Consider the following 12,774-nt stretch of genomic DNA (forward strand, 5'->3'; position numbering starts at 1 on the left):
TTTAATTGCTACTTTATTTTTGAATGGGTAACAAAAAATTCCAAAAGATAAAAAGAATTCACAGTGAAAAGGTAAGGAAACCTCCACCCATTCTAACCTATCCCTCATGTCTTTCCCAAAAAATTCTCAAGAAGCCCCTACTATTAACATTACTATTAAAATACTAATAATATAAAAAATACTAATATTAGTAGTACATTTATTCAATAATGTATGATTTATAACAGCATTATTAGATATTATTATATATCATTAGCAACACTATTTACCAGTGTCAGTTTCTTATGAATCAACAGATATATACACAATGTTCTCTTTTTACACATAAAGAGAAAACACTAAAACCATTATCTAAATATTTGAATTCAGAGCCTAGAGCAGTGCTTGGCATCTATTAAGGAGACAATAAAATTTTGCTGAGGCCCCAGACAAGCCAGTGGAACCTTTGTCAGTTTCCTCACTGTCACTTCAGTGGTCATGACAAGAAAGTTCCTGTACACGGAACTTTATGTGCCTTTGGCAAGTCTTGAACATGGACAAGCACCTGGTTTCCTCCTGAACCCAAATGTAGCCACTGACTACTGTGCTGTATCTCACAGCATGGGCATCACATCACCCCATCACCCCAAAGTGTGAAACTCAAGGAAATGAGTCACCTTTTGATGGTCACAGGCCTCAATCATGGACCATGTAGGTCTGATCATCCTCATTATAGATAAGGACAAAGGTTAGAAAACAATGTGCTTTTACTGAGAAGGTTCAGACGAGCTTGGATCAAATTTAAGGTCTTGATTCAAGTAATATCATGAAATGAAAATATTGCCATATCAAGTCATAATAAATATAACTAGATTGATTTGGGTATTTTATTCTTTCAATAATTAGTTTACAAATAACCACCCAACAACATCAAAAGAGTGAATTCATTAGACACATAATAATCAATCCAAATGTAGCGTTTCAAAGTTCACTGAAATGTTCCAGTTCTAAATAAATACAATAGTTATTTTTACCAAATAAAAAATATTCACTATTAAATATGAGTGGAGAAATTATAGTAATCATATTTTTACATTTAAAAGCCTTCTTTAAAAGACTGATTTTAAAAAGTACATCACATTTTTATCTTTCAGAGCATTTTTTTTTTAATTTTATATCATAATTGTAGCCTAGACTCACCGGCAAAATGACAACTTTGGCATACGTTTCTTTTATGTTTTCTTTCATTACTATTACTGTTTCTTGCAGCACATAATCTTCATTCTCAGTTGCTTGGTTATTGATATGTAATAAGAGATTGGGTTTAGCTAACAAGTGAACAGCAATGTCTCCAGTTAATCCTTTGTCTCGAACAATTTGCAACTGCAGGGTGGTGATGTTCTCTGTGAGAGGGACATGACTCAGGTAAACATATGGCTGTTCTAGCACTTAAGTGCTATTCCAAGCACTTAGGAAATGTTCTTCACAATCTTTTTTGAACAGTTAAAAGGTAAAACGACGACAACATATACTCCCAAGTATGTTTTGTTCTTTTGTACACCAAATTGTGCTGAGAATCACTGTTTACTCCTAGATTACATACTAGTTCTAAACCCTCACTCTAGTTTTCCAATGCACTCTTCTATGTTGCAAGTATCATGCATTTTAACAGCTAAGGAAAATATATGCATAGGTTGAACAGAGGTTCCAAGTACAAATGCTGAGTCACTGAAAATGAAAAATTAAGCATACAAAGCCATCATACTATTCATTAGAAGAGCAATTTTGTTATTATAAAGTAGTGCCTAACACAAGGCTCAAAGTATTTCACAGCATCTACTTTTCATTTCTTAGATATTTAAGTTTTATTCTGCCACATAAATTTTAAAAAGTGCTTCTCAATATTTCACCCTAGTCTGTAAGTTTGTAATGATCAAATCTCATGTCTTTAATTTTCTAAAATTAAAGAATAATTCCTGACAAAATGACTAAGAACATAAAAAATGTTTGTTGAATGGGTAAGTGCACAGTTCATTTAAGGTCTATTGCTTTGGTTTTCAAATATACAGATAAGAAAACCCAGGTACAGGGCCTCCCCTGGTGGCGCAGTGGTTGAGCGCTGGGCTGCTAGGCAGCCCGCAGCCTCTGCAGCGCCGGTTCGTTCCCCGGCCAATGGCAAGGGTCCCACAAAAAAAATAATAATAAAAAAAAAAAGAAAACCCAGGTACATAACTACATGTCATTCCCCCTGTATCAACTATATACATAAAAGGACCTTGAATTACGTTCCTAATGTGTTCCTAATTATAATTTTAGAACTTTTATATAGTAGATTCTAAATATATATCATATATAATCTTTTATTCAAATAAATAAAATGATCTTTATCTACAAAAAGCTATCCTACAGCTGACATGAACAGTTATTTAAGGAAAGATAGGGGCTAGAGTTTGATCACTTACATTTCACAGAAAAAATATTCTAATTACTGTTTTGTGTTAAACAATATTTTGAATGGCATATGCATTTTCCTGTGTTGCTCATTGTTCCCTCTAACTACTGAAAATCTACAGAGAGAAGATCTGAGTAAGGAAAAGAACAGGTCAAGAACAATGGAAAAGAGATGTAAAATTAAAAACCAGTTACTTCCACTTCAATAATTTACTAAAATTATTAATATTTCTATTATGATAATGTTCAAAAAGTGTTATTATTTCCTATAGCATAAACACTGTATAATTATAATATCATGAAATTCAATAAAAACCAACAATAGAATATGACCTGTCAAACTTAAAAATTTAAAAGGAGAAATTTACATTCCTAGTAAATATTAGAATTAAATTATCCAATATAGCGTACTACCTGAAGAATGCTTAACAACATTTACCTTCAGGCTCTGCTACACTAATGAAGAGAGACACAGCATGCCAGCCCACCAAGCCATAAGGCGAATCATTGGGCAGAGTGGTTATCACAGACTTGTTTCTCTTCTGATCAATAGTAGCACCTTTTGATGGATTCACGACCCCTTCTGTGGTAACACGGTTGAGTGTTATGATCATTATCTCTGATAACTCTGGTTTATCATCAGCAAGAACAGTCAGAGTGATTGTGGACAGTGCCTGGCCTTCAGAAAATGAAATCTAAAATTTTAAAGAAAGAATTTATTTATTTTTAAATTGCCACTATGCTGTAATATCAAAAGGCTACATTTTCTTTTAATACTGAACAAGATACTTAAGCAACATAATATGATTCTACAAATCAATCAAATAAATTTCATATATTAAAAGTGGAAGATTGTTAAAAAAAAGAAAAAAGTAAATTATTACTAAAACTGCAGCAAATAATACAAGCAGCCAAAGTGTCAAATCCTAAATTCTCTATTCTATTAAAAAATTGAGTACAAAATCTCTTCAGAAATCTAAGTTCCAGATCCCATGTGTAAAAGTCTGTAAGATTAAAGAAGGTGATATACTAGTTTAACACTTTTTCCCTACACATATTTACTAAGATTGCTATTTCCTTTGATTAATCTCTTAACAGATCTATTATTTAGCAATGAATAAATGAAGAGGAAAACAGAAAAAGAAAGGAAGAAATACAAATCAGAGTCCATCTACCCTCCTTTTGAGTCTCCATTATCTGAAAAGTCAAATCCAAATTTGCTACACCACATCTGAAATTCTTTGAGAGGGCTCTTGTTTGCTTCTTATATGTCATTCCCCCTGGCTCCCCAACTAACACCCTATTCTCCAGCAATATGCCTACAAATGATTCAAAAATATTCAAACTAGCATCACAGGCCTATTTTGTTCACACTCACTTCCACACATAGAAAGGCACTTGAGGATAAACTCTAAAGAGCCTTATTAATAAAACCAAGTCAGAAAACTACTGCCCTTTGGCCAAATCCATTTTTTATAAATGAAGTTTCACTTGAACACAGTCAAGTTTATTCATTTATATATTATCTATCACTGCTATTGTGCTATGAAGGCAAAGTCAAGCAGTTGAGAAAGCGATTATGTAGCCCACAAAGTCTAAAATATTTACTACCTGGCCCTCACCAAAAGTGTGACTCTTTAATAAAATAATTCTTCCAAAATATAATCTAAGTCTAAATACAATTAAGATACCATTGTGCATTTTAAAAATTTAATCATTTTTATATCAGAAATCTTAATTTGGGAAAAGGTATTATAATTCTCTATATAAGTATATACTGAACCTGAGAGGTATAACTTATAGTTTTGGTTGCTTGCATATTCAATACAATAAAAATTGCATAATATTCTTAAAATAATAAATCATCTTTCAAATGATTCAGAAACCTATAAATGATGGAGCCTAATAGGGACTCGGTTTTTTGTTTTTGTTTTTGGTTTTTTTTTGGGAGACAATTCCATGAGAGGTCTTTTAAAATAATTCCTCAGAGATACATTTTATTTAATCTGTGAAATTCAAGACAATGAAATGATCCATTTTAACCATAAGGAACTAAAGGATCATTTAACTCCTTTAACTCTATCAAGCAAGTGACTTACTTCTTTGACTTACTCTGATTCCACCACTGTCCTCTAACAGTACATAATATCAGTCTCTCCCCAGATCCCTTTGCTGGCTCATCCATTCCCTAGCTACTGGGAATAACAATTTGAGTTTCTCACTGGATATCCCCCTCAACTTCAGTTAGCCATTTTACACAAGGTTCTGTGTGACTTAAAGAATGGCCAGAAGTCAAGGATACATAAAACAATCTCTCAGTCCTACTGTCACAACTGCAAACAGCTCCTAAGGATTCCAGTTCAGCTCTAGAATTACTTCAAAGGCTCTGCCTTAGGAGCAATTGCCTGCAAGATAACTTCACCCTCTGCACATTCTTGTATACCTCACATTCTTACAGGCATATCTCCTTTAACAGATTTTGCCCATGTCTCTGAATCTCAGAATCTATTTACCAGAAACTTATTCAACAACTCTGGTCCACTTTTTCATACATCTGGTTATTTCACACAGACTTTCTCCCTATTTACATTTTACCTAAATCTAGAAGCCATGTTTCCATCCCCAATTTGATTGGCTTTATCTTCTGAGAATAGAAAACATCAACAATTTGGCCAATGGACATAGTGAACCTTGAAAGGGATGACATTTTTTACAGGTAATTTTGGTTTTATAGAAAAAAGGCCAATAACCAGAACAATAAAACTAACCTTAAATTGTATCCCTCTCTACGGTGGTTAATGTGAATCCAGTGTTGACATGGTCAAACTCAAACACTTCATCCACAAGGCAGGGTTTGGTCCCATGCATCAACAGTAACCATAATTTAAAAGTGACTCTCCTATAATTTTGTAAATTACATACCACTCCTGAGGTAGGAAATATATCACTAATACTTCCATCAGCTTCCCACGCTACAGTTAAACGACCATATGTTCCTTTTAAGCGTTCAACATTCAAGGTTACTAGGCTGTCTTGCTCCATTTCTTCCACTTGCTTATATAATGAATTCTGAAAAATAAACAGAAGTCACAGGGGTTATCTCAAAATTACCTAAGTGACTTTTATTTAATGCTAATATTCATTTACAAATTTCAAAGTACTAAGCAATACAAAAATTGAAAAGCAATAGTTAAAAACCAGTAATATAGTATAGCCATTTTACTTTAGAACAGCATGTCTGAACAAGTAAAAGAGCAATTTAAAGTAAATAAAAATGTGAACTTTATAGGATTATTTTTATTGTTTCTACATTCTTTAATGAATGTGTATTATTTTTATACTTGGAAAGTATATACATTTTAAAAGTAATTACATAACATGCAACCATTTGTATAAAAAAAAAAAACATACTGAATTGGGAGAAGTTTCTTTTCCTGTCTAATCTCTAGAAATCTCTCTAGCTCTTTGATTTCTTTTTGTAAAATAAAGTTTGGTCTTCATGATCTTCAAGGTCCATTCAAGTATAAAGATATCCTAAGAATCGGGGTGATATTTCTGATCATTTACAAACGTTCTCTTTCTTAAATTCACATTCTATGAAATGTTGCTACAGGTTGTCAGGCTTCCACTGATGGTGTTTCATCCTTTGCTCAGTGGTTTTCATGACTATTTTACTGCCAAACATAGCTGCTTCCTTTGTGTTAGAATTCTTTACTCCCTTCTCACTATACTTCCTAGCCTCTTTGTTCCAAACTCCTTTCTACCTCTGTGTGACTATAACATTGTCCAACTAACACTTAAAACCTCTCTTGCCAACATTTAGTGAACTTTCCCTCAAAATTAATACGAAAAGTATTCCTTCTAAGAATAGGCCCTGGTTTCTCCATAGGTAACGAAGCAAGAATACGGAGTATAAAGATTTTTTTAATCTTCTCGGTAAGATTGCTCTTGTCTTTTTATTATGGTTACCTAAAAAGAGACTCCCCCATTAATTTCTTAAATTTGTGAAAGCATCTATTTAGGACACTAATTTGAGTAGAGAGCCCATCTTACAGCAATAGGATTTGAATACACTATTTGTGTACACAGCATTTGAATACACTATTACAAATGTTACATAGTAATAAAATCTTGCTGAAGGCAATGAAACATTCTTGCAGAAAATACCTTGTTTTTAAACTATGCATACAATTTGTTTACATAAGACAATACCTTTTCAAAGAAAAGCCTCTAACTACCTACCCTCCTTTAACAAGTTAGCAAAATAAGGATTTAAAAAAAGCAATTATCTACTAGAGCTCATCTTGCCACAAGGTGGACCAAATATAATAGCCTGTTTTAAGGAATGGATTGAAGTAATCTGGGATGTTATCTATTGGCAAGAATTAAACCCACCTTTGTAGAAATGTTCTCAGTGTTTAAACCAGTTTCAGTTATATTTTCCTTACTTACAGAGTATTTCAGAGAAATATACCATAGCGTTAACTCCAGTTAAGAAACCAGGACACATTTTGTAAATAATACTGAGTGAATGGATTTTCTTTTGCTATCTGTTAAAAGAATACAAAATGTGGACATAGAGAAAGAGCTAGGAAGATCTGCATAGCTCTTCAGGAGAGAGAATATCCATGTTACAATGCACAATACAGTTATAAATATCTCTCTCCTCCCCTCTCCACACAACAAAGACATAGTAAGACAAAGGCATATTTATATTTATTAAAGGCAATCAGACAAAGGCTTGGACAAGACACAATGTGTAATATATTAAGAATCATTTAGAATCTAACTCGTTATTCTCTGGAAATAGGGTTAAAAGTGGGCAAAGTCAACTCACAACATTTCAAATTTAATCCTATGAAAGGATCAAACCCCGCCTCCCCCCCCGCCCCCCCCACACACAAAAATGGTCTAGGAAAAATTGACTTAGAAGGTCCAATGTACAAGACTCTAAACTGAAGACATTAGAATTCCCTTTAGAATACAGAATAGGGTGTGAAAGGAGAGAGGGTGCAAAAGGGAAAGGAGAGGGGTTTAAGATACTCAAAGTATGATCAATCAGTACTGATAACAGACAGAAAAATACAATGAATAAGTCATTCTGCATGTAAGTGCAGAATCCCTAGTTTCATTACCTGAGCAAATCCAACAATTCCATATGCATCATCATTAGACAGAATAGTTATGTTTACATAACCATTAATACCAATCTCTGCTCCTCCTTTGGGATTTTTCAGCTGAACTCTGAAGGATTCTTCTTCCTCTGGAATTGTATCGTCAAGGACATTTATTGCTATTACAGCTTCTCTGTCACCAGGTTCAAATATCAGTTCACCTGAACTAGCATAAGATATATAAATAAAGTCAGCTATAACAAATTAAAAGACATATACATAGACTACTCATAAACTCTCATACCATTAATATTAAAATTTGCAAAAATCACATTTCATAAATAAAATTTTAACCAAAAAATGTTTATGTAATATTGAAGGAAATATGAATAAACAAACTTCTAGCTTATAAATACCTCTTCTATTTTTCAGTTCATAACTAAAAAATTAAACACCATAACTTAGAAATTAAACACCATAACTTAGAAATTAAACACCATAGAAAATGATGGCAAGCATGAAGACATTCATGATAAAATATTAAACCTACCTAGGAATGAAGTCAGAGTGGCTTGAGATGTAGGCCAGCTCATATAGGTATGAATGGATGTCTCCCACTAGAGCAATTAAATTCTTGCTTGAATTAAGGGATTTTACTGCAACAAAAACTGCATCATGAGCAGAAGGTGCTTCCAGAATAAAAGAGAATTGATTCAGCTTTGAATTCCAGCAGTAAAGAGCAGAAACAGCTCGGCCAATGAGAAGTAAGTGGACTGCAAGAAGGAAAGAAAAGGAAGCTGGAGTAAAACCAAATTGCATCTCATATGCTCCTTCCCTGGGCACCAGAGCAAAACTTTTCTTTTTTTTCTTTTTTATTTTTTTTTATTTTTATATTCCCCATACAATTGCAACCCCCTTATTTTGATCCCAATCCCTCCTCCCCCCGCCCCCACCATAGTGTGCCTCTGGTTCATAGTTGTTTGTTGATTTTGATTTTTTCTTTCTTATAGTCATTCTTTTTCCTGGTCCCTTATTTAGGTTTTCTAGATTCCTGCTATGAGTGAGACCATCAGGTATTTTTCTTTTTCTTATTCTTTCTGGCTTATTTTGCTGAGCATGATCCCTTCCAGCTCCATCCATGTTGCAGAGCAAAACCTTTCTATAACCAAAATTGCTTTTAGATTTCTGAAGTAACTAAATATGACTCAAGTTCTAAAATATCTGAAATTGTATTTTTTAAATGCTATATAGATTGATCAAATCAGACACACAACATACCCACTTCTACTTAATAAGAAGTCACCAGTGTAAAATCCAAATGCATATTAAACACTTTGTTCTCATCTCAATGTTTGTCAATTAGACAGCACAGGATAGTTTTATAAATGAAAATGTTTCACTTTTGTATTTTCCTTTCCAGTCACCATCCATTTGATTCATAATGACATAGTAATAGGCTAAATCCAAAATAAAATCTTATTAAAAGACAATACTATTTTATAGTATTACAGTTTTATAGGTTGCTACATTACATTCAACTTTATCATTTTTATGCTATTTAATCATCTATAGGGTTGATCTTCAAATACATAAGCTGTCCACATTGGGTACTTACTGCTGTTTTATAATTAATATTTTAATAGAGACAAAGTTCTTTAATAATTTTTACTTAATAAATTGTAAAAGGCCATTATCCAAAGAGTTTGAATACATTTATGATTATTGGAGTATAGTTTGAAATGTTATTAAGAAATCATGCTCTTAATAGTTCAAAGCAATGGCATATATTTGTATCTATAGAAATTAGAGGGAAAGGAGGCTTATTACATTGTATTTGCCGCAAGGTAAGCTTCAGACTTAAAACTGAGGAAAAAAGTGAGAAACCATAGAGGAACAAGCACAAACTCCAGTACCTAAAGAAAATCATTGGAATATAAAGATAATGATAGGTAATATATATTTTAAAAAATGGAACCATGTCTGGGTTAAAACCCCAATGGGAACACAGTTAAGGATCTGGCCTCCAACATATCCAAGTACTTCTGGAATGTCTAGAAGCTTCCACTACTGAAAAGAAATTGAAATTCTCTTTGGTGAGCCAAAGAACACCCACCAATCACCACATGGCAAATGCTCCACTAATCAGAACTGTACTAACTGAAAACCTGATTCACATAAAACCAACTGGAGTGTGAATTAGCCAATCTGTGTATACAAACTCTCCCCACCACAAGCAGTTCCTATATTCTGTTCAAGTCCTTGGGTCTGTCTTTAGGGCTGCAGTCCTAAAGTCCCTAATAAATGCTTTCCTTTGCTGTAACTCAACCAGGCTAGGTTTCTTGATCAACATAACCAAATAAGATTAATTCAGTAGTAAAACAGCACGTGAAACTAGAAACCCCGAGTTTCTTCCAAAATTTTAGTCCATAGGTTACAAAGGAAAATCCCATTCCTTACTCTTACATTCCAAGAACTACAGATCATGTTTATTTATAGTAATTAAAGTACTATCACAGCTTACGAATTGTTACAACAAAAGGTAAAATTCAAGAAAGGTGCTATTGTGAAAACACCTGAATTTAAAAAAAAATCAAATGCTTTTCATAAAACTGAAAAACTGGGAACATTTAGTACAGAGGAAACTCTTGAGATGGATCTTAACATCTCTCAAGTTTAACTGATGCTATAGTCTTGAACAAAATTGTATTCTACCTATCATTATGTACTTTAATCCTTGGAGATAATACCCTGTTTACATTCTGGAAATCTGATTATATGAAAAGGCGGCATATGAATAGATATTTAGAGCAGGAAATGTAAGGACTCAAATCTGTATATATGTATACAGAAAGTAGTTTTCATTTGTTTTTTGATTTTTGGGTTTTTTTGTTTTTTGTTTTTGTTTTGTTTTGTTTCAGAAAATAGGTCATGAAATTGGGTCAAGGAATTCATCAGGAAAAAGATCCTTAAATCTCTATTCTGGGGAATAAGATATTAACTAGTACTGATTATAAAATTCTCTTCAATCTAACAAAACTTATTAAAAGAATCTAAAAGGAAGACAACTAGATGAGCTTAGTTTAGGAGTGAATGCACATAAAGTTTCAGGACTAAGCATTAGAGAAAGTATTTCTAATATTTACATATCTGGGAATATAAAAAGGAAAAACTAAGAGAAGTCAGAGAGTACTGCCTGGAAAGCAGGAGACAGCTGCATTCCAGAATCGGAGATACAGTGAAGATTCTGAGAAAAGTTTGAGATACAGCGTATCCGATCCACAGGGTATTATAGAAAGATTTGGAGGAGTTAGTACAGGTAAGATCTGACATCTGGTCTGGAATTTAGGGCTCATATGGTCTACAGTATGTACAAACCTATGGAGATAGAGGATTTTTTTTAATGCGATGGACTTCTTATAACTAAACATAGATGCTCAGCTTAGTCCAAAAGATTTCCCAAGGATATGATTCCCAAAAGTAGTATTTTTGGTGAAGCTGAGAGTATGGGGAATGAGGGAGGGAGTAATATCTTTCTAACAGCATACAGGGTTTTGAAAATTCAATCAGTTAAGTAAGGAGCTGGAACAGGACTTAGGGCATAATAAACATCCAGCAAATGTCAGCTACAGATTTCTGTATTTTTTGACTCCTTATCCATATATTCCCTGCCATCTGACCTTTAGAAAGTCGAATTCAGCATAACTTGTTTGGCAGAACCTACTTATCCCATTATGTAGTCTCTCTCAAGGCAATTTCCTCTGTCTGTTGTACAAATGCCCTCTGTTTGTATGAACCTCCAATGCATATCTGCAGCTAGGTATCTCATCTAACCTCCAAATAGTAGTACTTAATATCTGCACATGAATTACACAAAGATATCTACAATTATAACTGCAAACACTCATTATCTCTGTCCTCTAAGTCTTGATCTTCCCTGGTGATCACCATCCCAGTTATGGGACTACCAGCCATCTGTTCTAAGCAGTCTCATCCTTCACATTCTCTCTCTCATCTACCTGGATCATTGAATCTATTATCAATTCTTTTGAACTTTGTTTGGGAGACAGCTTCTGAATTAATTGACTTCACTACTCCTTTGATTTTCTACTTCCATCATCTACAGCTTTTCAAACTCTACCATCTTAACATCTTTAGTCTGAAATGTGACGTGTACCTCCAATTTGTCCTCACACATCTTCTCTTACCAGTATCCTCTCCACGGCAGTTAAAATTCTCCTTTAAACACATACACACACACACACACACACACACACTCCCCTCTTCAGTCCCTGTTCCTCTCCCCGCTCTCTCTCTTTATCCACATCATCACCATTTCATAAAAGGCAACCCTGCTCTGAGCACAACTCTGCACATTAACTGCTACTACTCATCCTATTGTTTGCAACTAAATGACTCTTCCTTAAGGAAATTTTCTGGGTATCCATTAGTCCCAGTCAAGTCTTCTCCATTCTGTGTGATGAGAGTACTTTATTACATTCTTTTATAAGAGCTATCTCTTGTGGCTAGAAAAGTGCTTATGTGATTTTATATATTGTCTCTTCCCTACTACATGTCAAGCTTCTTCAGGAGAGATTATATATCAGATTTTGCTTATCCTTGTTTCCTCAAGGTTTACCACCAGTTTAGCATATAATTGGCTCTAAAAAATATCTATTAAATAATAATGGAGACAAGAGGAAGATAAATTCATATGTCCTGTAGTCTTTGTCAAATCATTCTTCCTCTCCCATTAAAAGAATTCAGTCACCACCCAATAATCTCTGTCAAGTCATTACCAGAATATGTAATCCTCATAGTCAGGTCTCCAATCTAATACTTTTAATAAAATATTTGACATATTCAAAATAAGAAAGTCCTTGAATATTATTTAATGCATAATTTCAGCTTTCAGGGGATCTATAATAAGCATCCTAAATAATTACCTATAATTTTTTCATACTTCTACAACCTCAAGTCACAGAAACAAAAGAAATAAAGAGACCTCACAATAGGTCCCTTAACAAGCTGCTGGCAGAATTTTTCACAAATTATTTTAGAAAGTGTGCCTATTCTATTTTTTAAAAATCTTTAAAGGAAATTCTATAACTTCAATTAATGGCCCATTCAGGCAGCACTCATCATCCTTAAAAACATTCATTAGGCAACTATTTTGAATCATAATGAATTACTGAGAGTCAGTCCACTAGAAACTTGCAGTAGGAGAAGCAAA

General features: G+C 33.6%; 1 protein-coding gene across 1 annotated transcript in view; it reads right to left on the minus strand.

Moving 5' to 3' along the window:
* Positions 1 to 12,774, minus strand: part of ADGRV1 (adhesion G protein-coupled receptor V1) — a gene marked incomplete at both ends in the record, with an annotated part of 443,017 nt that overhangs the window by 318,025 nt on the left and 112,218 nt on the right. The window contains 5 exons of the mRNA XM_084233539.1: positions 1,180 to 1,382; positions 2,870 to 3,125; positions 5,353 to 5,499; positions 7,566 to 7,770; positions 8,095 to 8,317. Of these exons, the coding sequence (XP_084089665.1) occupies positions 1,180 to 1,382; positions 2,870 to 3,125; positions 5,353 to 5,499; positions 7,566 to 7,770; positions 8,095 to 8,317 (1,034 nt within the window). The remainder of the gene's footprint in view (positions 1 to 1,179; positions 1,383 to 2,869; positions 3,126 to 5,352; positions 5,500 to 7,565; positions 7,771 to 8,094; positions 8,318 to 12,774) is intronic.

This window comes from Talpa europaea, assembly GCF_964194135.1.
Source record: "Talpa europaea genome assembly, chromosome: 5".
Lineage (NCBI taxonomy): Eukaryota > Metazoa > Chordata > Mammalia > Eulipotyphla > Talpidae > Talpa > Talpa europaea.